The sequence below is a fragment of the Corvus cornix genome, chromosome 1, assembly GCF_000738735.6.
Source record: "Corvus cornix cornix isolate S_Up_H32 chromosome 1, ASM73873v5, whole genome shotgun sequence".
NCBI lineage: Eukaryota > Metazoa > Chordata > Aves > Passeriformes > Corvidae > Corvus > Corvus cornix.
In genome coordinates this window covers 47,706,642-47,732,575 of record NC_046332.1, presented here as the reverse complement: position 1 = coordinate 47,732,575, position 25,934 = coordinate 47,706,642, and the positions used below count along the sequence as shown (strand labels likewise).

The 25,934-nt window shown below is 37.4% G+C and overlaps 2 protein-coding genes across 7 annotated transcripts in view; one reads left to right on the top strand and one right to left on the bottom strand.

Moving 5' to 3' along the window:
* The window catches only part of FLT1 (fms related receptor tyrosine kinase 1), a 109,313-nt gene extending 106,238 nt beyond the window's left edge, over nucleotides 1-3,075 (top strand). For both annotated transcript variants that reach the window (XM_039565756.1, XM_039565748.1), the window contains exon 30: nucleotides 1,136-3,075. In XM_039565756.1, coding sequence (XP_039421690.1) covers nucleotides 1,136-1,337 — 202 coding nt within the window. In that variant the 3' untranslated portion in view covers nucleotides 1,338-3,075. The remainder of the gene's footprint in view (nucleotides 1-1,135) is intronic.
* The window catches only part of PAN3 (poly(A) specific ribonuclease subunit PAN3), a 97,436-nt gene that overhangs the window by 13,278 nt on the left and 58,224 nt on the right, over nucleotides 1-25,934 (bottom strand). For 4 of the 5 annotated variants that reach the window (XM_039565769.1, XM_039565776.1, XM_039565791.1 and 1 more), the window contains 7 exons: nucleotides 21,726-21,891; nucleotides 21,218-21,305; nucleotides 15,142-15,281; nucleotides 14,261-14,390; nucleotides 11,245-11,309; nucleotides 10,369-10,507; nucleotides 4,445-7,395 (listed from right to left, as the gene is read on the bottom strand). In XM_039565769.1, the coding sequence (XP_039421703.1) occupies nucleotides 7,255-7,395; nucleotides 10,369-10,507; nucleotides 11,245-11,309; nucleotides 14,261-14,390; nucleotides 15,142-15,281; nucleotides 21,218-21,305; nucleotides 21,726-21,891 (869 nt within the window). In that variant the 3' untranslated portion in view covers nucleotides 4,445-7,254. Of the gene's footprint in view, nucleotides 1-4,444; nucleotides 7,396-10,368; nucleotides 10,508-11,244; nucleotides 11,310-14,260; nucleotides 14,391-15,141; nucleotides 15,282-21,217; nucleotides 21,306-21,725; nucleotides 21,892-25,934 lie in introns of those variants that run through there. The other variant, XM_039565785.1, reaches the window with a different exon arrangement.

Sequence of the window (25,934 nt, the reverse complement as noted above, 5' to 3'; positions counted from 1 at the left end):
GCCTAACAGCGCAAAACAAAATGAAAAGCAAAACCCCAGGCTCTGAAAGCCTCAACAGATGCTCTGTCTTCTCTGGAATTCAAGACGAGAGCTGCCAATGTTCCTGACCTTATAAATGGAGAGGGGTGGATTGTCCATGAACTTACAAAAATACAGGGGAGGAAATCTAATTTTAGACACTGTGGTCCAATGTGTTTACTTTAGGATTTCACATGTAATCAATGATGGAAGAATGCTCTGGCTTGTCCTTTGTCTACAGATAAATCTCTGGAATCCAAGTTCAACGGTGTGAAAATTCTCTTTGCCTTAATTTTCTTCATTATTGGAAGAGCCCTTTTAAGCACTGTGATCTCTGAATATGGGTGAGAAAGTGCTGTAAGGCAAACAGTGTCTTTAAAAGTGGCTTCACGGAGAAGACATTAAACCTCTCTTTGTGTAAAGGGCATCTTATAAAAGGATAACTGGTCCTTTTATGGGACAGGAAAACTCTAATTCAAACCAGCAGTTCATGGCAGCTGCCAAAAGAAGCCAAAAAAAGAGGAGATAGCCAGACCTCATGCCCTTCCTCACAAACATCAGCCATTTATATTAGAAATTCATCCCAGCATTAGGCTTTGGGAACACTGACACTAGCAGTTTTCTACTTTTGCCTCAAGGCTTGAGACCTTTCATCACTTCACTCCTGCTCAAAAACCCCTATTCCCTTAGGAAGAAACATTTAGATGTGGGGATCTAAACCCACCCCGGCATCAGCAGAGATGCCAGACACTGCCCACTACTTCCCCCTGCAATAAAGTTTCACTCCCCAGCACCTGCCACAAATGAGCAATTAGAGCTTAGGCTGAATAATCAAGTACTCCCCCTAAGCAGCAAGACTGATACAATGAACACTAACACCTTTAACAGTGATGTTCACTCACAGCACCTCTGTTCCAAAGGGGACTCACAGGGAACACAGAAGGGCTCCTTCATTCCTCTGGCCTGCACTCCCATTGAGCGAGTCCATCTGCATCAATGCCCCTCCCACCATGTGAGAATAAACAAAGCTGCTTCTTGTGACCTGGCTTTGCTCAAGTCACTAAAACAAAAACCTTTACATGTTAAGAAAGCTCACAGTATCACTGCTCTATTACAGCATTAAAGGTGCCAGCAGGAGCAAGGAGTCAGTGCTTTCTGGAATAACCAAGCCAAGAAGCTTCTGCAGTTTCAGCTGTGACCAGCTCAGTGACTCCAAGCGAAGATACACCTATGGTTATGCGATGCTGGAGAAAATGAAAGCCAGCCATCCTCCTCCTGACTACAACTCTGTTGTCCATTACTCTCAGCCACCAGTTTAAGTACTTCTAGGCCAAGATCTAAACACACAGGTTCTTATGGAACACTGTCAGTTAAAAACTTAAGACCCAAATTATTTTAGTTACCATAAAATTTAAAAAGTTATCATTGACTTAATCACAGTGATCTGCTTTTCTACAGATTGCGGCACACATATTCAAAATACAGCAAAATATTATTGCTTAAACCTCAGCTTTCCCAAATGCTCAACACCAATAGCTTTTGCTAAAAATGCCGAGTGCTTCTGCATCCAGGAAAATCTGGATGGTCATTATTACAGCCTCTGCTCAGACTTGGGTGCAGCACTGCTGTCCTGATTGGGAGAGGCAGCTGGGAGCCCTACAGAGCCGGGAATCTGCACCAGGCACTGAGGTATTTGCATCCTATTGCTGGAAAATAAAGGATTCTTCAAGAAGACAGAAACTAGAAACAGACCACAAACTAAGTTTTTAATGAGAACTACTTTGAGAAACTTGTGGGAAGGCTGATGCTTGGGGAAGCTGAATAATAACCTACTTGGGGATGGGGCATTGTATGGATCTTACTGCTCCAGATGGCAGACGCAGTAGGGAGCCTCGCAATGCAAGGATTTAAAATGTGTTGCTAAACACAATTGGCAAGGATAGAGGAGGACTAAGACCAGATCCAGGGCTGTAACAACACATATCAATTCAGGTTGGACAGTCCTGCTGAAATCAAGTAAATATTGAAGTTTTGCACTTTGTCAGTAAGCCAACATGCACACACTGGAACCAAACCACAAGCTAGATAGGTTAAAGCCAAGCTCTGTCCATAAAACCTCACAGACCTTCTAACACTGCACTGATTATATTTTATTTATGAGAATCTGTCTAAAAGACAGGATGGCTACTAGACTGCATACACTTTAATTGATCACTAGAGAGTTTGAAGAGATTAGTTAGAAATTACAAGACAACCTGTAAAGTTAGGGTAGCTTTTCTATGAAGACAGCTAAATTTCCATGTTAAGTTACCAGTATGTACAGGAATAAAAATGTATCATTCATTTCCAACAGACTTTTGCATAGCATCTCAGAAAGGTCAGGAGTGTTCTTTGCTTGAGAAGCATTAGGATGCACCCATTCCCTTTCACCTTTGAATGCAGTATTAGGATGAGAGCTGGACATTTAACGCAGTAGCACTGATATCTGCCAAATCAATTACTGCCCAATCCCAGCTTCTCATGGTCCACTAAAATATATATTAACTCAAATGCTACATGTTATATGATCTCTTGCTCTCTTAGAATTCAGCTAAAGAGCTGTGAATGTAACCCACTAACAGACTTTAAGGCAAATGACCTTTTGCATATTTACAAATAAAAACTATCTTAGATATTCAAGTAAAATAAATATGTACCACTACTTCTGAGCTAAGTATCTCTGTGCAAGAGATCATCAGTTTTAAGTATCTATTGCACTGTCTCTTGTTGGTAAAGTGTATTTGACCTTGATCAAAACAAAAGTTTCAGAACTGTTTTGTAACTAGAATTGAGCAAAAATAGTTACAGGATGATGCATCCAAAAGGACGTTTGCACACTGTAAATATATAAATATGCTTTTTGTGCATAAATATTTAAGAAAACTGGACTACAAAGATTACTTTTATATGAACCCCCAAGTGTCTTCAGATGTGAATAACTCCTGTTTTGTCTTGCATTTTCTGTCTTTATATAATGTATTTGACTGCTAAATTCATATAATAAAGTTTGCTTTTGAAAAAAAATCAGAGTTCTACCAGTGTCAAAGACTGCTGTGGCACACAAGTCAGCACTGGGCAGTGCAAACATCCGGCACACATCCATCCCACAGGCTGGTTTTGCGAGCAAAGGAGAACATGGAATAATCACACAGAAGGCACACTTCTCGCACAGCAAAGCAGATAAGGTGACAGACACCTGTCACTATTCCTTGTATGGGTGACATCCCCTAGGTTCAGCATATTTAAGAAGTGCTTAACTGCTGTCTAGAGGCAAAAATTCAGCTCAGCCTCTGGGAGAGGCAAGGTTTCATGGTGGGGGAAGACAAAACAGCACATGGATAAACATCCACCCAATCCTCCACACTTCCTGGTTCCTTCTGCAGTTAGAAGATGCACTACAGACAGAAGGACAGCAAACAGAGCAAGGCATCCCCAACAAAGCCTGTTCTGAAGCTACTGTGACACCAGGTAGCACCTTAGGCCTCGGTAGAGACTCTCCTTCGGACAATCCCCACATCTCCACGCCATCCACCTGAAGCTGGAGATGCTGCCTCCACAGAGATGTTCAGTCAAGTGCTCTGTGCTAAACAACATTTGATCATCTGAGGGGCTCTCCAAGCACTGGAAGGAACTGGAGATGAAACTTTCTCTGGGAAAGCAGAACATAATGGGATGGCAATCTGCTGCAGGAGTTGTGTAGCTGTTACTCCACATCACTAAGGAGGAAACTGGAGACTGGATATCTGCATCAATCAAACTTACTGCAGCTTACATAATAACATTTCTAAAACACTGCAATTTAAGGGATAATGACTCCATGTTAAATAGGTGCAGGGACTATTGACAATTTCACATATATTACACAAAAATTCATCTTCCATAAGCATGGTTGGGATTGGATGGATAGGAAATTTTATCCCACCAGCAAATCATCTAACCTTTGCTGGTTAAAAATACAGAAAAAGAACTCCTTGAAATGAAGAAGTCATGACTCCATGTGCAAATTCTCAGAGAAATTAACATACTTTGTTATTGAGCAAAAAAAGCTCAATAAACATGAAAGTAAGGGTACTTGAGCGGAGTTTTCAAAAGTAGAGCTTATTGAGTAAAGCAGGCCTGATCAAACTGAAGCAGATGGGATTGGACTTGGGAGTTAAGGAAATGTGCATTAATACAATTCTAGTGAACAGTATCTCTAAGTTTTAGGATATCTAATACACTCTAAGTGGCAAGCACTAAACACAATTGGTGACTCTTGTTTGCTTAAACTCTGCACTGCAGACAGAATGAATACAAAAGAAGTACGAGACAGAATGAAATAAAATTCCGGCACCAAAGTTGAAAACCCCTGGATTCAAACTTCAGAACTTCACATTGTCAAAATAAGGCCATGTTACTTCTGGTATTCTTTATTAAAAATACTGCTGTACACATGAACAATGAAAACAGGATTAAAGATGAGTAACACATACTGGGATCATGACATTAGAACTTAACATACTGGTGCTTTTTAGGGGAAGCAGTTGACACCTGAATTACTGAAACAAGGGCAAATCAAAAATACATAGGTACCCTCAACAAAATATTTACAATATAGTAAATACAGCAACAGAATTTAAAACAGGTACAAAAATTAAAATGACCAACATCAGATGATTTCAAAGGTTGTCCCTTCTGTGCTTTTAGCTGTAAAAAATAGGAAGGTCAGAAATAAATTTCCCATCTGGGAGGGCACATCCTGGTGACTCTTCTTTTAAATACAGATATACAGTTCTTCCTATGAATGGATCAAACTACAACTTTAGGACAACCTTCTAAATGGAATTTAAATGGGGTAGAAGGGCTCTCCCCAAAAAAACACCCAAGCTGAACTTCAGACTGTTCAAATCATTCCCAAATACAGACCAAATAAAATAAATAGAAAACAAAGATCAACTTCTTTTTAATTTTATGTATTACCTGACACCAAATATTTTCTGGCTGACATTATGTATGAAAACTTATTAGCTGTCTACCTTTTTATTTTTAAACCAAGTCCTGAGGTTACTAGGGGCTGAAGCAAACTGACATTATGCAAATACACACAGGTTTGCAATTTAGACATGTCTTGCAGAGGGTGTGCTGGTCTAAAAAGGATGAGAATTCAAGCCCTATTTTACCCCTGCCTTACACTTCCACAAAATATTGGTCCACAAATTAAATTTTCAAAGGTTCCCAAACCCCACAACTGAACAGATGATCCCCTTTCATTTTCAAAGAAAACAATACTGGAAAAAACCTCAGCCCGCTTATAAATTAAGCATTCCATATTTCTTCTAGAATACAAGTACTTCTTTTTTTGTACAAAAGAATTACAATATGATTTGTCAAAAAACATAGAAAAGACAGCTGCTCTTTTCCTCAAATACATGAGCTAATGATAAAAGACTGTTCTGCATGTTCACTTTTCAAAGTTCCTGTTCCTTTTATATTAAAAAGAACATTCTGGCAACTGTTATCGTTTGAATATTAAACATTATGTTCCTTTTAAAATTGCAACAATAATTGATTTTTAAACTCAACAACTGATGCTACCTAACGTGGATTCAACCACATTTTCTAAAACGTGTAAAGCATGTCCCTAGTCTTCAAAGCTTTCGATGTGAAGAGAGTTGCTTTTTTCTTGATGCAAGTCTCAAGGCGGAGAATCATTTTAAAGCTTATAAAAGTGGACAGAGAAATATTAAAAACTTCTCTGAAAACTACAAATATTGAGAATTATTAAAATTGATGTCAGTAACATCAGTTGCAAGTGCTTAAGAGTCTGTCCTGACCTTTTGAGTTTCCACATTTTCTTCATGGTGAGCACCCAGTGCTATTAAAACATTCAGTGCTGGGAAAGGATAGATACAGTCTTCACTACTGCTTTAAGAAAGGAAATTCCTACATATTTGGCAGTCTTCAGTATCAAAGTGTAGGTGTTTAACTAGAAATCCCATGAATACCCAAGTTTGGAGACAACTGCATGTCCAAAAATTAGAAAGGTAATTGAGGAGCAAAATTCCAGACTTTTGAGACTGAATTACTTCAGGAATATTCATGTGTTGAGTATTAGCAAAAGTAATATTACTTTGGGCTAAGCAGTGACTGCAAAGGCACAGCAGATCATTATCCCTCCAGATTCAGGCCGTAAAACTTGAAAAGCTCTTGATGCCAGACAACTGCTGTGTTTAGTTAGTCTTCTTTTAACAGTGTCTTTGTATCTGTATCCAGTGTAGCGTACCATAATAAAGCTGTGGTTCAAAGAACAGAACTTTATACAAAAATTATACTGTAAATAACCTAAAGTAATACACTCCTGAAACTTCAGGCATTTAAACAATTTCTTTAAAAAAAAATCTATTAAAAAAATTGCATAAATGTAAATGCTTCTGACTACCAGGAAAACGTACAAACAGTTTTTAAAAGGCGCTGGTTGTGTTTAGAGCAAGTTTGATATGCTCCTTAAATTATAGATGTTTCCCATTATGCTGTTTTCGTCACTTCGCTTAGACAAAGTTTAAATCAAATGACAGGGGACTTTCTTTCCTTTTTTGTCAATTCACCAATACTTCACTTGACTGGTTTGAAAATGTTTCTTCTTCTCACATTTCTTTGAGCTAACAGTGGGTGGCATACAGAGCTTGCATACAACACACTCTTACAGAGGTTACGAACTAAACGGTCATTAATAGAACAAAATTTCTATTAAATTATTTACCTGGTCCTTTATGCTATTCTGGGTGCAAATAATATCAAAAATGAATAAATTTTGCTATATCCTCAGTGACAAAAATGTATCCCAGAAATGTCCTTGCAAAGAGTTTCCCTTAAGTATACAATGTGGCAAAACTTCAGAGATCAGAAAAGTCTTAAAAAAATTAAAATTAGTGCATATACAAGTGGAAAAAATAAAAGTAGGAACATCATGCACCTGATGTGTTCCTTAATCTAAAATAAATTCTTCACAGATAAAGCCTCCAATGGCAGCCTTAGCTCTAGGATAAGTGAAACATTCTTCCCTTCAAGTAACAGTGTACCTGACTGAAGTGCAAGCAGCTTTGCTCATCTCCTGTTTGTTTCCCAAATGTGAAATGAGATGACAACAACAATTCAGCTGTAGTGCAATTTGCTATTGGTTAAGTTCCTCAGCAATGTCCTGCATGCTTTCAGCAAATACTACAACTGACCATTTGCGGCTGCAATCAGTTCTTGAAAAGTATTTTCAAAGCAGCGTTTTAAATCGCTGTAAGTTACCACAAGTACACTCTTCTCATCTCTGGAAATGAGGCTTATTTTTTCTGGCACACCAGCATCTAACTGTAACAAGAATGCAAAAGATAAAATAAAAGAAGTGTGAAAGAAATGGCAAAACATTTCCCCAACAACAAAAGCAATCAATTTCTTGGCAAGTACATTGTTATGGTGCAGTTCAAATCTGCAAACAGGACACAAAGGAAGGATCTGAATTGCACCACAACAACATCCTTGCCAAAAAATTGAGACATTTTGGTCTTAACCTGAGGGACATTCCAGACCTTAGGACTAGACAACAATTGTTTTCTTCCCTTTCCCCAAAGCTAATAATCCTGCAATGCTATATTTCCCTGTGTAGAAAGCCAGGCCGAATTTTCATGTACCTCCTGAAGAACAAAACTAAATTTGACATTACATTTGCACGTAAGATCCACAAGCCTAAATGTAGGGTAGGTAATTTACTTCTTGACCACTCTAAAATGAGATAACCGATGGATCAGCCCCAGGTAGTCTGGTAGAAACCCAATCCTCACTTTTTTGGTAGTACTGCGAACAAACTAGTTCCTATAGCTCCTAAGCTGTATGGTACATTTCATCCCTTAGAAAGAAAAAATTACTTTGGTGTAATCCATAACCAAATGGATAATTTGAGGTTGAAGATCAACATTTGTTCCACATTTCTTTTCATGCTTTGTTCTGACTTCTCAAATTTAATATGTACCTTATTTATTATATACCATTAGATCCTAATTTCTAACAGAGGAATATCCTGCTTTACATGCTGAAGCCCATTACATTAGTGCTTCCTATGTTCTTCTCACTTTGCAAGAAATGTTCATCAATAGAGAACTGCTAGACTCTCTTATAATGCAGAACTTCTGTAGTTTTGTTTTAGTCAATACGTTGATATTTCCACCACAGTCTTCCTTATTCCAATACAAAGGCAGGGCAGAGACAAGTGAGATATGACACTACCAATCCATTCTTTGGAAATACAACCCCAGCAGGTTCAAATACATGTATTATAAAATGTTGCACTGAATAGAAAACCAATTACATTTGTCACAGAGATGTGACATTAGCTGCTGTGACAGCGAGTTAGAAATTTCTTGCATTTGTCATCTAAAGTAATGTTTTGGGCGTAACATTAAAAGCTGGAACCTCCACATTTTAAAGCTCCTGCTTTGCAAACAGTTTCAGAAGGACAAAAAGCAAGCCAATTAGCTTCTAATTTTTGTAGAGTAGGAAAAAACCACCAGTGTCTTCCAACATCCATTACAAAATATTAACACTATTAAGGTGTTTGTGAAATACTGACCACTGTTCATTCCCATTAGCATCATACAACAAATCAATTACCTTAATAATGTAGGACATGGAAAACCTGTATTAAGAAAGCCACACTGCTAACTAGAAACATCAATATTTATGGCTATCTTCCTCTCCCCCTGTGGAGGCATAAATCAGTATTCTCAGCTGCAAAGATGCTCAAAACACCCCATCGAAAAGAAAGGTTTGTTGTTTGTTGTTTTATTTTTAACAACAGAGTAGCTTTAATTCAAAAAGAATGCTTTTGGCAAGTAGCAGTAAAGTCCATACAACTTTTCTAGTACTTCTGTAGTTTCTGAATCCCTTTTTAGAGTGTATTTCCAAAGGAGAGTTCTGTAAGCCTTACATTTTTTGTGTGCTGAGCCCACAACCACAAAAGAGAAGAGCCTCTGTTTAAAAAGGGAAGCCATGAACATTTATAGAACAAGGCATTCTTTGACATTGTCTCTTACCTGACCTATGAATTCAGGATTGTCCCCTCTTGCTACAGTACTGTATGAGTCACTGCTTTCAAATCATGATGGCATTTCAATGCCTACTTGAATGTCAACATGCTTTCTTTTTGATTTAGCCTCAATCCCTTTAATGTCCTTTTTAAAGTGATTACAGACACCAACCAGAAAGATAAAAAGGAGGTTAAAAAATGCACAGCAGTGGTCTAATAGGAGGTTAGAAACCCTGACAATTTTAAAAAAAGATTTAACTGTACAGTTATTACACGTCAAAGGATCTGAACATATTCCATTTTCTTTGGAAGGGAAAGTTGGATATCCTAATCCTAGAAAAGAAAATATTGGGCACTAAAACTGTATTGTCAGTGTCTGCATCACCATTTTCTACAGAGCAAGTGAAATTACCAAGCAGCTACAAAAACAACAACAAAAAAAAGTAGCAGCATCTTATAGTCTCCCATGAATTAGTGAAGCTTGGCAAAACAATGTAAAGTAAGTTGAAAGCTGATCTACCAATAAAAAAATAATCAGCTCAAGTACTTCTTAATTTATGGAACAAGACATGTTCTTCATCTACTGAAGATGTTGTGGTCTCTCACACATCTGCTATTAATCATGAGAGTGCTCAGATAAAATTTTGCTAGTGGTGCAGCTCTTAGAAAACTGCAAATAGCTTTGTTAAGTCAACCTTGGAAAACAAAGGGCTGGGGAGGCTAGGGAAGTTATTACAGAAGTGGACTTAACATTTTAAGTCTCAGAAATTTTCCAGCACTGTCCTAGACGGTAAGGATTTTGCACAAATTTCTGTTGCAGTTTCCCTCCTGTCTCCTACTCTAGTCAGCACAGTTTAGGAATGGATCTTGCCTTATGACCATCCTTTGTGATAACTATCAGCAGAAACCTTCCCCAGTTAAAGGAGTATTATGGATCCTTTATGCTGTGTTGAAAGACCAGAGTAGCATAAAGGGACCAGCATTGCTTATCCACAGTAATCAATGCATTCTAGGATGAAAAGTTAATACTGTAGCTCATGCTATATTAACAAATTTTTAATATTCATGTACTAATTTTATTTAAAATAGCCATAGATGTTGGAATATTAGCTTAGTGAATACATGGTTTTAATCCGAAATGGGAAAAATAACCGCCAGCTAAACCAACGGCATTAACCTTCCAATGTCAGCTTGCTTTGCAGTGGAATACTCTGTTAAAGAACACTAACAAACGTTTAAAAGCTAACCAAAGTACAGTGTACCTTGTTAAGACATGAGATAATGTGACTGAGGTCAATCCAAGGAGTACCCGCTTCTGTCACCTGATGGAAAAGGTGATCTCGAAAGAGCTTTAGTAAATACCTGTCTCCAGTTTCTGACCATGTTGGGTCCTTCTGAAACCTGGTGTGAAACAAAGGCTCATATTAAAGCTCAGTCAGTTAAGAAAAAACAAACCCCACAGATATAAATGACACTTCAACGTCAGCTGAGTAGTCTTACTGCACCACTGATCTACCTGTTATCAATTGCAATTAAATTAGTCTTCCCCTGCCACAAACAGAAGACAACTGTAACAGAAGATAATCAAAAACTTTCTCAGCTGCTTGAACACCTAAAGCTAATGCCTTCCAAGAGCCACAGAAAAGCAACAGAAGAAAGCAAAAATTATCTGCAACAAGTTTAACACATAAATGTTAGAAGCCTGCATTATAAACATAACTCTAAGTTTATGCAAAAGGATGGAAAACAGACCATGAACACTTCGTTTTGATGTAGTTAGTCAATAAAAAAAAACAAGGTGAAAACTCACTAGCTTAAAACCAGTATCTAAATCCTTTGCTTCAGTTAAAGGAAGCTATGGATTTCCTCCAAAACTACTGCCGCTCACAAGAGACTGCTGAGTGAAACCATACTAAATACAATGAAGCAACTTTGGCATAACTATTTGTAGTCTTCTCTTGTCTATTTAAAGTTTTGGTCAAAGTCGCTTATCTAATTTTTCTCAGGGCTTCTGAAATACTCATTTCACCAGGGGCAAATATGGGGAAAAAGGTTTAGCTTAAACTTATGAAGGAAGAAACAGTGCATTGCAAACCGGGTTTTACATACTCTAAACGATAAAAACAAGTATTTCTTACTCTGGCCTCTCATTGATTGTTCCCAATTTTGCTAGAAGCCTGAACAACCTTCCATTTTGCACCTCCTAGAAAACAAGAAAAAGGTTATTAAGAGTTTCTGAAACAAAATTATGACATTTACTTGCAAAAGATACATGGTAATAATGCCAATGAAGCACTATCAATTATAAAGACTTATTTATTCAAAGAAGAGAGTGTAATTTTTTCAGACAGAGATCAAATGCATTGTTTTATGTATCAGTAGTCCAATGCTCATTTTAGCTCTTCAAATTATAATATGAAGATTCAACAACTAATGATACCTTTCTGCCCCAGCAGGAACTGGATCGAGCAATCTATTTCTTTGTGGAAATACAAGTCTAGTCTCTTGCCATCCTATACTCACAGGTATGCTAAAATATAGTAAGTTAAACAAGAAGAACATGGGTTTTTCATAGTTTAACATAGTTACCAAGATATGCAGAAGCACGCAGTACACCACCTTATTTCAGGTAAAGATGAGAAGAAACAGTCTACCAGATTTGTTTTTCAGAAATGCTTTGTAGGCCATTATTAGTAAATATTTAGCAATAATATCATTGGATCAATACTCAAATGATAATTGATTGAAGAAATAATTTTGAAACAAGTCAAAACAGCTAGAATCTAAGTCTTAAAAGAGTATAAATGCTGAGTCCATAAGTGACAGAAATAAAGCAGGGACAACGAGGTCACACAGAGGCAGAACATTAGAATTATAGATGTTTAGAATATATGCAAATGGAAGTTGATTTAGTATGTTTTTCCACATCACTTAGGATGCAGTAAAAACAGTAACATCCTAGCTTACATTAAACAAAAAATTAATTCACAGTGTAAATCAAAGTTGTCAGGAAAAGATTCTCTCCTGGTATTATTCACATTCTCCAACAGCTCAGCTCTACAACATTATTCACGCTAAGATGCATCTCATTCCATGCATGATCATATTGATTTCAAATTAATTCAGTCTTGAGTAGATTACTGTGCACAGCTGGATAAATAAAGTAGGTCAAGGTGATAACAGCTTGACCTTGGACAACCTATGGGTTGCAGATTTCTATTTATAGTCTAAAAACACACTGGAGAACAGCTTGTATCACAGCAGTTGCTACACTTAAATAAACTGACATGGAAAACCAACCTTGTCCAGCTAGCCAAGGTCTACTATTTGGTCTAACCTCCAAATTATTTTTTGGTATGTGGTCAAATACACAAAAGCCAAAATCACATTTGTGTGAAGGTCACTGCCTTGCAGATTCCCAGTCAATGGTGACACAGCTGAGCAACAACACAGGCACTAAGTCTCCAGGTGGCCTCTCTGCAGGCTTAGTAGCCTGTAAAGAGGCAGATATTCTCCACAGGGCTTGGATAAACTGAGGCTTTGGCTGCTACTACATCAATATGATGAATATACAAGTGAGGAAGGAAAGGAATAGCATAATAGGGTCATTGCTCTATGAAAAGTGAGCGTTATGAAGATATTAACTGCATACAAACCATTCCCAGCATCAGAAGTCCCTAAGCTACAGATGAGTGCATGCCTGGACAACATGAGGAAAAAAAAAAAAAAAAAAAAATCACACATGCTAGTCTTTTTCCAATACTCCCTCCACAGGATCTGCTTTGGGACAATAACGAAGAGATGGTACTAAGCTAGACTTAAGGGATACTGTAGCTCTGATGTTAATGGAGGGGATGTGGTAGTACGAATGAGTTACTGCATGAAAGCTAATTAAGAAGTGGTATTTATCACTGCCACATAAGCAGTTATTGCCAAACTGGGGCTAAGCAACAACTTGGATTTGTAGTAGCTCTGCCCACCTGCTAATGATAAGCAACTGCTACAAACAACCTGACTAAAAATACAGAAATCTTAATGCTGATCACTGGGCAATCTCCATCTTCGCTATGGGAGAGAGTCCATCTGCCCAGCTTTGTGCAGGCCCATAGGCCACCTTAACAAGAAATGATCTTAAACACCACTGGAGAAGGATTAGTAGTTGATTCTGATAAAGTGGGCACCCAACATCTAGAGGTACATAGATACTGCCTGGCTCTTCTACAGCTCCTTGCTTCTGATAGATTTCAGCGTCTTTCATTACAGAGGGGAAAACTGCTCTCCAACAAGACAACAGCGTAGAAATCAAGAGAACTGAGTCCATCAGAATACCAACCACTGGCCTACTGTCTCTTAAAAAGTTCTCAATGAGGCGTTATAATGGAGTGGAATCACAGGAGTTGATTAAATCCTTGTGTAATACCCTATCCCACACATTTTCAGGACCATGTAAGCATTCTGTAATGTATCTCAGAGATTATTTCTAACCTCCCACTAGAAATCCTGCTGTCAGTGGCTTCTGACTAACAGACACTCATTCCTGTTGAACAAATACACTCCAACCTGATACAAAGTACGTATTTCCTTTACAGCTACCACTTGATACCTTAACTGAACACCACAAACTAACCAGGCCCCCACAGCAAGAGTGCACACTTCAGGAAAGCTGAACACGATGTCTCCATGAATTAGAATTCATTTGGAAAAGAAAACATGAGAGAAGCAAAGGGACACCAAAATGCAAACCTAAAAATTTAAGGGGCAACATTTGTGGCTGTATAACCTTTAGCATACATTACATGATATACATGATGTATGTCATGATCTACGTTACATACATGGCCTTATTTACTCAGAATGCTATTTTTAACCATGCTATAAAGAACATCATTTCCCCAAGTCTGCTGGTTAGAAATGAAGATGTTACTTCAGTTAAAGCACAGCTGAGGACATCTTAAAACTAGGCATTCTCAAAGCTTTGGGGCTTTCAAAAGCCCAAGCTTAGAGTTGTCAAGCCTTCAGGCAGATTACTCAGGTTAATAAACAAACAGAAGGAAAAAAACCCAACAGAAACCAGTAGAAAACATTGCCTTTTAAAGTACAGCTCTAGGAATACTGACTACTGGTCTTTCTGCAGGAATTACTAAGATAATTTACCTTTGCTAGGTCTTCTTCTATAACATCATTTCGCATCTGAGCAGCATCCAACTGAGTATAGAATCGTGCACCAATCATAGGCATGATATCGTTTACACTGCGAAGCCTGTTTTGGTCGGTCAGCAAATACCTGCCAAAATAACCCAACCCCCAAAAGATTATATCCTGCAAATGCCAGAGATTATATTCCATTATGATTTTATAACTATTTGACTTTTGGTCAAATTTAACACACAAAGTTGACAATTGTTGTGTTTCTTAAAAGAAGATACCACCAGGGAAAATATATGTTAATTTGCATGTATACATCAAGTCAGTTATTTAAACAAGACAGGAGCTTACTTTCATGGAACTGTGCAGTTCACCCCACTCAAACAGCAAGAATAAATACAAAAAGAGAAGGATGCAGGTTCAGACTGTAACGCAAATGAGGGAAAGAGCAAAGACTTCTACTTCTCCCACTCAGGATGCAAGGGAAAAAAAGCTGACTATACTGAAACTACACTAAAATAATAAGCAGCCAGAAAAAAATAGCACTCAATGTTTTGGCCAAAAAGGCAATGTACCATTTCTCAGTACCTTCTGAAACTGTAAGATAAGACTAGCATATTGCTATTGCAGAGAACACACAATAAAACCCAGTATTGAAGACAACCTAAAATGCTTGTTTTGTTTACACTCCTAATTCTTACTAAGAGCTTTACCAGCATTATACAAAAAAAATTTATATCAATGTTTAACAGTGCACTGACCATGCAGACAACTCAACTGTAGATTTATCTGTAATCTTACTTGCATCTAAAAATACCATTTGATGTTTGCATTTGTATACGTAAAAAAAAGCTGCAAGTTCCTTTAAAAGATTTATTAAACGGACTTACAAAATCAGATTCTTCAGATCAGAGGAATAGTTGATTGTCACCAGTTCCATTGCTTTCTGCAAATTCTCTCTCTGAATTCCTGATAAAGAATTGCAAGCCAAAGCCAACACAACTTTCCCCAGGGAGATCAGATCTGCTTGCTAATAGGGAAAACACACACAAGTAAGATTCTTAGTATAGATAAATACTACCTATGGTACTAGATGGTGTTAAAGAGAGACAGTTCTTCATTAACCTTATAAGATTTTGAGCAACTACAGTAAGTACTATTCAAATCATAGTTCAATATGATTGTTCAAGTTACAGTAGTTAAAATGTACAAAGGAAAATCTGTCCTGACACCTAGCAATTTTTAGGTACTATATTTATCTTTGAATTATTAAAATGTACCTATTTTTAGCTTAAGGACTGTACCAGAGAGAACTGTGTAGTGAGCAGAAGCTCTGTAGTAAGGTTCTCTGAACCACCCACCTGCTCGATCCTGACAAGTCAAGGAGCTGGGGGCAAACAGAGAAAGTCTTCTCAATATGAGGTGTAGAAATAAAAGGATTATTTGTTAAACTGAAACCAGAATTTTCTGCATCCATATCTTTTCTAACTAGCCATCCAGTATGAATTCCATACTGGAATCCACACCACATTCTAGCACACGATATTACCACTTTAACAAATTGCTCAAATATTTTCATCTCTGATGGACAGTGTGAAAAGATCTGAACTGTGCAAAGTAAGTAGACAGGCCTATATGGCTGACAAACTGAACATCATCATGTGTTATGAAGACACCCCTGCATTACTAAACACTTTTGTTAAAAGCAGAATTGCTCTTAAAAGATGAATGCTGGATACAGCCTGCTTTGCCGTAACAGAAAATTCTGCCAGTATTAATAGCCAGCCATGAGAAATGATTTTGAAAGGCTGTAATAGATTTTAAAGTCCACTGCTAAAAGCAAGAGCCTAATTTAGCAGCAAACAATGACATTCATAGGAAAAGTTGAACTGATTCTTTCCATGGAAAGGCTTTCAACTGCACACACAACTTGGTCAAACTTAAAAACCCCTGCAGCTTTCCATGCTGGATACATGCCTCAGAGTGAATTTAAGTCAGCTAGAGATACAAAATTAGAATTTTCCTGAGGTTTTTTTTTGGGTTTTTTCTTTTTAGAAAATAAGATATTTTTGCTAAACTAAAAACATAAAAGCTACTAGTAATTGAGAATGTCAGTTCCACAGCCTAGAGCAAGGCCAAGCCATTTAGCAGAGAATGCAGTCATACAAGGAATCCACCTTCTGTCATTTCTGTAAGAAAGGCTAAAAATCTGGCAGCACTGCAACATTAAAGGTTCTGGTTAGAATTTGGCAGCTTTAGGGAAGTGCTGTGATGGTGAATATGCCACAGCCCCTCACAGCTCTTCCACCCAGAGGCATAACCACACTTGCTGCCTCTGGCTGCAGTAGCTGAGCAGAGCCTTCCCTGAAGCCACATCTCCCGGGTACTGCAGGACAGGGAAAAATACCAAACCTTTCCAGGTCTCTCAATGTCCCTGTTGTTCCTTTATCAAGTATGATTAAGCAGCACAATTTGAACATGGATACACAATATGTCAGAAGCTAAAAAGCATATTATTCTTGTAGCTAATGAAGACAGACAGGATGTGGAAAATGAGACAGAAATAAGGACAAAGTGGCTGATAAGGAGGTAGGACAGGCATTTGCTAGACTCTACTTCCTAAGCAACATGGAATTTCTGAGTTTCAGCATTCCTTTTTCCTTTGGTAAAGAGAAGTTAATCAAAGCAATAAACGCCCATTTTGGTGTGAACTCGCTTCCACTACCAAGTGGTCAATTTCAGCAGCAGGGAATACTGCTGTAGTTCTAAACAGAGGATTTTTGTTGATGCAGTATCTAGAGACATGTGTCACCTGAAACAATGGCATTTCCATTACGACTTTTTTCTTCAAAAAGACTTGGAAGAAACATGCAATTGTATTAACCACAATCTTACTTCTTTCTGCAGTCCCCTACTTTACACTCAGTATCTTTCAACTCTTAGTCATTCATAGGAATATATCCTATATAAATTCTGTATCATCACACAGCCCTGAGACACTGAAAATATATGACTTCAGGCAAGACCCTATGAAAATGCAGTCTTTGCACAGGTGCTTTCATAATACAGATTGCATTAGATTTTAGAAATGGTTGAGAAAGTCTTACATTTAACATCTGACAAGAAATTCTAAATTTGAGCTTTGTGAGGTTTTGAGCATTTGACTTGCAACCGTAATTTTTTGTTTGTTTAGCAAATTATATCTACCAGAAGAACTGGCAGAGAGGATATGACACCCCAGTGCAGCCTCAAACACACAGTTTTCAAATTACAGCCAATGATTAGCTTGCTTTAGACATGAAAGTGGCTTGGATTCATCCCACTTGTTTTAGGAGCTTTGAGCATTTAGTCGACAGACTGACCACTTTAAGATACATCCGTAATTCTGTAAAACAATTCAGATTTTGAGCCAGCTGAACTGCTCTCTGGAGGCACTTCACTACTCACTGATAGCTGAAATCCTGAAAGAAAATGTTACCACAATACCCGATGTCTGAAGTTTTACAAGAGCACACAGGCAGTATCTCTCCTGTCTGACTAGAGAGTATCTCGAGCTGGAAAGATCCCATAAAGTTCAGGATTTCTGAGAGTCAGATTACTGGTTTAGAAGTGACTAAATAACCATCCGCTGACCAACTCTATCTATTCACAAAGGGTACATGACTTCCCAGAAGCTGTGTTACACCATTCTTTCTGCAAGGAAGCAATCCACATATGCCTATTAAGTCCTAACCTCTCCTCTCAAAATACCAGCAGATTCAGCTCTTACTGCTTCTAGGAAGAGAAAGGTTAAAGAAGGCACACAAGAACTAGCAGACTTCCTTGCAGCAGGAACACCAGAAATATATGCTGCATTCCTGTAGTAGCTTTGCTAGTGCAGTGTATGGATCAATACTAGGTACAATCATTTCCCTGTTTATACTCCCTACTGTGTTTGCATGCTCCTATGGATCACATCAGTTCCTTTTGCCACAGATCTGACAGAAACCTCCTTCTACGGTAACTATCAACAGTGACTATGAAGTCATACTAAGTCGATTCTTAACTTCAAGGAAAAGCTTTACACCTTCTAAGTACTGGCAGCATTTTGTTCAAAAATGCACCTTGCATACAACTAATAACCATTTAATTAGTGATTCAATTCATAACTGCAACCTGTACCAACTTAATTTTTTATCTCTTGAAAGCTTTGCTAGTAAAGATTTTACCAGCATTTAGTTTATTGATAGAACTATTAAATAGCTAAAAACCGGCCCTAGGAGATAAACTCAGAAACAACCCCCTTCATTAACGTCTCCCTGTTACCAAGTCAATTTCAAGTACACCAAGTGAGTAATTTAAAGGTTAATTGCATAAGTACCCTTTCTTAATTTTTTTATATTAAATCTTTTTGTATTAAATATAATGTCCCACTATGCCAAATGCCCTTGAGATATTTCAACATTTTATACACTTGATTTTACCATGTGAGCTATTCAAATAAAACTTTTTTTTTTTACAGGATCCATTTTCAAGAAACTCTTTGAAACCAACATTATTTTTTCTTTTGTTTTGTTTATCCTGTTCCACTGCTATGCTTGGATCAGTATCAGCTCATCCAGACTCCAGTTCTGTGGATTCACTTATCCTTTTAAGTTCTGGAATTGTCCTTAGAAGTACCTCCAAGTTCCTACTTTTTGGTGGGTTTTTTAGAGTCAATAGTAATACTTGAGATGCCTCTTCAAACTAGTCTCTCTAAATTTGGGGAGGTGCATGTGAAAGTTATTTTGGTTTGCTAAATTGAAAATATTTACTTTAAGCAAAAGTAACATTATAGCCCTTGTTAAAACAGTAAAACTTGTGTTCTCGTATTTTTGTAAAGGGGAGGATTCACATTTTATTCCAAATACAGAAATATTTATTAAACCTTTTCACTGTTTCCTATACCACCATTTAGTTTTCCTATCTGTACCTCGCAATTGACTGACACAAGACTTATGGAGTGGGGCGACAGCAGGAAGTGGTGTGCTGCAATTTATACAGGTTTTTAATGCAAGTGGCTATTCATATTTAATTTACTTCTTTTGCACTTCTCTTATCATTGCCTTTATGTAACTATTAAATGACCACAGAGATTAAGGTGTTTAACACAGATTGTAAAGAACAATTGCATTCCTTTTACATAGCGCCTCACTGTTTTGGCCAAAATCTCTCTCTATATATTAATCACGGGAAATAGCCAGAAAATGGCAAATCCTAACAAACATACCTTTCTCCATTGAAGACAACAACAAGGAAATGCATATTAGCTGGGCAGTAAACCAAGAGATAACCTATGTTTTTAACAGTCACAGGAGTCCCAGAGGAATTCAGGAACTGGGTCATGGATCGAGAGGAAAAAGGACAAACAGCAGCTGTTACTTTGTAATTGTATCTGGCATGGGCAAACAAAGGTAGAGCATGAGAAACAACTCCTGAATTTCAAGGAATGAACTCGGTCTGGCATCTCTGAAGGAAGAAAACGGGCAGTGAAAGCCTAGCCCTTCTAGAAAAAGCAACAAAAGAAAATGCCATACTGTATTTACTAACTGCAGCTTAGATCTTCCAAACAAAGTATTTAAGAGTACTTCTTTTCTGGTTTAGTGGTGCAACCTAAACAATTTGAATATTAACAAGGTATAAAACATGAAAAGCCATTCCCCTTAAACAAAACTAGGCATTATCAAGCAAGTCAGCTGTGGTGCTAAGTGCTTTTGACAGATTTGTGTACCTGCAAGTATTTTTAGATTTGTATCTCCAAGTATTTTAAACATTTTGCTTTACTTGAATGTCATAATATCTCAGGAGAATCCCTTTCCAAGCTGCAATTAAAATAGAGAAGAAGTACTTAGATGAAAAAAATCTCATTACATTTTTAGGCATGAAATCCCTTACTTATATGTATTTTCATCTTCTCTCAACTGTTTTCCACTGAATTATTACCAAAAGCCCACTGATATGTAGCTGGGTGTGTGTGTGTGGGTGTGTGTGTGGGAGCCTGAAATCCTTTGGTGTACTCCTCAAAGTACACTGAAAACTGCTTTACTGTATCATAAAAAAAAAAAGTTATGTTCTAGGACATGGTCTCCAACAAGCTAGTTTCTGCTGGCCAAAGTTCAAACATTTCAGTTATTACTTGAAGACTGTGAATAAGCAGTTCTCACAGTGTTATATAAGCTCAATTAATGAAAATAAATTAAATCCAACTCCCTACTGTAGTCTTTCACTCCCAGTACAGACAGGGTATGTGATCACTGCTGAAGTAATGTACTTTACCCTGAGGGGAAGTTAGGGAAAGAGGCACTCCTGTACACAGTGATGCTCCAGATGACTGTGGAACAGTTTTTGTTAAGTCTAAAGGGGGTCTTCTTAATTCAGGAATTATGCAGAGTCCACGCTTCAGAGAACACCAGGAGAGCACGGAAAAACTAGGAGCCCAAAATAAAGATACACTAGAATCTTTTAGGCATGAGGAGAGGGCCAAAACGCAGTTAATTGAAAGATCTTACTCCTCTCTGAACAGGTATTCAACACAGTTATTTATGCTAAAAATCACAAAAGACAGAGCAAAAACTATTACTGAATAATTATCTTTTATCTCTAACACTAAATGTAAGATTTTTTTTCTCCTTAGTTTAGAAATTTCTATTTCCAATTGTTTCTCACTTAAGTTTGTTAAATACTAAAGTTCAACCTGTTTGGTGAGCTTGTGAAATTTTAGAAGCAGAAGGTATCAAAGTGAGTATTCACATTTCTAAATTACAAGCAAATTTGAATAGTGTATGGCAGAACCAAGATCAAATCAGAAATGAAAAAATACAGTTATTTACAGATAGGTAACACTGGACTACAGTTTAGTTAAAGTACTTGTCTTCCAAAAAGAATCATACTGGTTTGCAACAGTCCCTTTGCCAAGCCACCAACCTAACCGTGACAGTGTTGTCTTACCTGAAACTGAGCCATTAATGCCAGTGGATTATTTTGACTGTTGTCAAATGTCAAAACATCAAAGATTCCAACGCAATTAACTCGTAACCTTTAGGAACAAGAAGAGAAAACGACGAATTGCCATTAAACTTTATTGGTTACTCCATTTTTCCTCTAGCATTCATTGAATGGTTTGATATGATAAAAGCCATCAGTACTTAGCAAATTATTTATGCATCAGAAAAGACTGATTTTACTATTTGATAAGATGCACAGACAGTATTCAGTTTACAAATAAATCAATAAATTTCTGAACTGACAGTAGTGGGTCTGATCTGTAGTTTGAAGATAATGCATAACTCTTCCCAAAGTATGTTTTAAGACCTTTAAAAAACCAGAATTCCAAGCTTTAGCACACTCCTCATGCCAGTTCAGAGCACTTAGTAGCTATTTATGTATCAGGTGCACAGTCAGCAGCTGCCATGAACGCAGAGCACAGTAACACAGTGAGACTGAATGCTTTCATTACCTTGTTTTGCCCGTTACCAGAATCTTCGTTGGATCCATAACTCTGCACGCCAGTCCTGCTGTGTGAATGGTCCGTAAGGCAGAGCTGAGCTGCACAATATATGCCCATATCAAAGACTCTGGAAGCAATCCCGCGTGCTGCCGTGGCAGAGGGCCATCATGCTGACCTAGAACCAAAACATTGTAAGCATCAATAGAAGGCTGCTGTGCAAAAAAGCAAATGACAGCATCTTGAATTATACAATTAACTCACATATTCACTTCATTTAACTCTTAATAGTCCTTGAAAGACACATCTATTGTGCTTTAAAGGTGAGTTTGGGAGTAGATTTTTCTTTGTTGGTTAGTTTCAGTTGTGGTTTTCTGAAAATGTTGAGAATTCACTAGGCATTATTATTTTCACTCATATTCAGGGAAATGATGCTGATTTTTTTAAGTTTAGAGTGAGCACTGGTTGGAAATTGCTCAAAGTGGACAGTACATCAAAATATGCTGGTACTTCAGAAGTAAGAACACCAGTATCCTGAGACAGAGTATGCACTGGAATAGCTGCAACAGATCCCATTTTACCTCCTTTATTGCAGGTAGGCTTTCCAATTAAACATTTTCTATCATCTAATAAGAAAAAAAATAACAAGCTAATTTCAAATTACATGGGCAAATCAGACAAAGATTTGGTGGCTAAACATCTTTGAACACAACTTCATGTATGTTCTGCTGTGACACAGCTCCCTGACACGTCATCACTGCATAACCCCTATTCCATGGGTCATAGGAAAGCAATGCATTGCTCCCCTTCCAAAAGGATTTGTAGATCTCCTTTCAAAAGTAAAACTCAATCTTTGCAAACACACACAAATTCTACATTGCAAACAGTTTGAGTAATGCTGAGTCACAGATCAAAAAATGAAGATATAAATAACAAAAGTTATTTTTAGTATGATGTGTGTAACTCAAAGAAGCTGCCATTGTGCAAGGCAAACAAAGTTGAAGCAGGAGAAAAAAAATACATCCAGAGTAAGACATCAGAGTACACCTCAATTTTACAAACCACAACAGACATTTCAAGAGGTTGCCTAAGTACTGATTTTGCTAATTCTGAGACCAGTAATATCATCAGTATTAAGTAAAATCACGTTAGCATCTGATTCAGTTTGGCTGTAAACTGACTGCACTCTTCTCTAAACAATTCTTTCTTTTTTTGGAGGGGGGGGTGGGGGTTTTGGGTTGTTTTGGTTTTTGTTGTTGTTTTTTGGGGGGTTTTCTTTTCCCCTTTCCTACAGGGCCATATCAACATCTGTGCATTTGATCAAAGTAAGCGTGTATATGCTTGCATGTGTATGCACACACAAAATATATGCACAGTGAAAAGAAATGGAACACATTACTGATATCTTCTTACTTGGAAATTTTACTGACTCCGGGCAGTAAATGGGAATGTTAACCAGCTTTCATTTCTGAGCTTTGCTTAGTCCATTTTTAAATTTTAGTTCCCTTCCCAAAGGTTTAAGGTGCTTTGGTTTAGATTATGAAGATCAAGACACTGACTCCTTTAAAAAGCAGTAAGCCCAGCATGTCTACTGAAAGCTGAATATAATGAGATATTGTTTGTTTTTTCTGGCCTCCTAATGAATCATTATACAAATCACTTCCCACAAAACCAGCATACCAAAAGTCTCATGTAACAAGCTTTTTCCCTCATAATTCTCTTCTTCAGCATGACAAAAATTAGAGTATAAAATGACTGAGGAGATATAACATCACGTATTAGTTGAGACTCTCTCTCTTTACTACTTGCTGTAGAATGCACTTCATATTTGGGGAACAGCAATGTGAGTAGTAGGGTTAACAGGGATGCACACGGATACTGTAAGACAGTTACATGTGTATGCAGGAAGTCCAGAATAGAAATGTTGCTATAATATTCCAAAGAGAGAAAAGGCAAAACTTGGGAGCTATTTTTCTGCACGCGTAACAGCACCTGCCCTTTGATTTTCAAATTAAGGCAATGTAACCAAGAGAATATCCAATATACACTGAAAGAGCGAGGTGAACATAGCTTCTCCTCATCTATCAGAAAATCTCAAGCAATGTTATTTTACTACTGGAAAGACTAACTTGAGGCTACAGCCAAATCTAGGCTGCTGCTTTCACACCAGCTGGCTGCACCCCACATTCACATACACTAAACGTACAAGCTAAAACATGGGAAGAAGCAGCTTTGAAATGCCTTCTTATGTATCCTTCTGTTCAGAACAAGCCCGAATAAAAGCAGCTCAATCTGCTGCAACGCTGACTATAATGTATGTCTCAAGAGGCCCATCAGACCTGCCACAGACAGCACCTGAGCAAGGACCCAAGGAGATGAAACCCAAAAGCTTGCTCTTCAGGAGGAACCCACAGCTAGAAAGCTTTCCAAACAGTGCTGAACACAATGAAAAACATCACAAGAATATAAGTAAATGTTACCAAAACGATCAGAGTATTACTTTAAAAAGTGGTATTTTAAGAGATTCCATGGCTGATTTGCAAAGGCTTCCCACTACAGGCTGAATCCATGGCTACAAGAAGCAAAATTTCAGACTCTGTTCTTCTTACCTACTGCAGGGTAGACTCACCTCTCCCAATAATTTCATCTGAGATGTAGAACACAGACACTAATGGAAAAGATTAAAAATATAAAACCTGCTGTTTCAAAAACAGGTTATCCATTATTTTTCCTTGCCACATTGGGATAAACATAAATAAATAAAAATGCTGACAGTTATTTTTAAGTTCTGTGGTATGCTGATCTCAACAGAACAAAAAAATTTACCCTTTGCACCAGTGTGCATGTGTACATTAGGTTTTTGCTTGCTAAAAAAGCATTCAAATGAAATTCTGTTCTCCAGAGCAATTATAGATCCAGGAAGAGTCCTGGGGTGGAAAGAGAGACCTGGGAACACCAGCACTAGAACCTGTTTCATATCATCAGGAACACTGTCAGAAAGCATGCTAAGAATCGGCAATTCTCACACAGTTATGAAGGAAAAAAAAAAAAAGGCCCAATAAACGATTTAGCCATTTACTAAACTGAACCCCTCAGGCTTGTAAATCAGTCTTTATATTTAGAACTGAGAATTGTTCAGTGTTCACTTGGTGTTCCTTAAGTTAAAGTACTGAAAACAAGGCAAATGCAGTAGCCTTCATTTCTCCTTCAGGGGAACCTGGGGTTTGGTTTTACATTTCCCAGTCTTCAATATACAAGGTTCTGAACTACTAGAGTGCAGCAGTATATTTTGTAAAAATTCTGAAGCTACTGAAAATTTGAACTTACGCTGAAAAAGTTGCAGCTTTTGGCAAAGGTACTTTAGGATAATTATTAGTCATGTATTTCGTCTTCAAAAACATCATGCTGACTTTCAATATTCATATATTCTTACTCCTCATCACACACTATTCATCTAGTCATCACACAACTTATTTCTTTTTCAATGGAAGGGATATCTTATGAAAAAACATTCAGCACGTGGGGATGCAAAAATGGTAAAGTCAGCAATGAAGTCCATTTTTGTGCATTACATACTACTGTGTCAAAAGGAAAGCAATTTTCCCGGACTGTGTTTATCTTCATCAGAAAGTATTTGTTTGCTGAAGAGCAGAGACACTGCTGCTGAAAACTCCTACTACCAGCACGTACACTAACTTTTAATTACTCAGAGTGTTTAAAAGCAGACCAAAGGACATATCAAAGGCATGCTTATCTCTGCTAACCACAAAAACTCATCAGGACAAACCTTTCTGGCAGCTGTCAATAGTCACTGATAATTTGCCATGATTTTCCAGCTGTTAAGTTTTAAAGCACATACATTCAGAATTTGGTTTACCATTCAATTATTGAACTGTTAAGAGCAACATTTCAGTACTTTTGAGTTAACTTGCTAATGGCAAAGAGAACATAATTTCTGCAGAGATAAATGCACTAATGCGTACTATAATCTGAAGCTATAAGAAATATCAGAAAGGTGGAATAAAACCAAAAAGTTCCAGAACAACAGATTTAATGCTTAAAGTATGAAGAAATGTTTTGAAGAAATATAAGAAGTGAGAATAAAATAAAAAGAAACTTTTCAAATAAATGTACTTTGAGTAGCAATTAAATGAAAATTCAGATTTGTGATTTTAAAACTTGTGCAAATTTAGTAAAATACGCCAGAACAATGTTAGATTA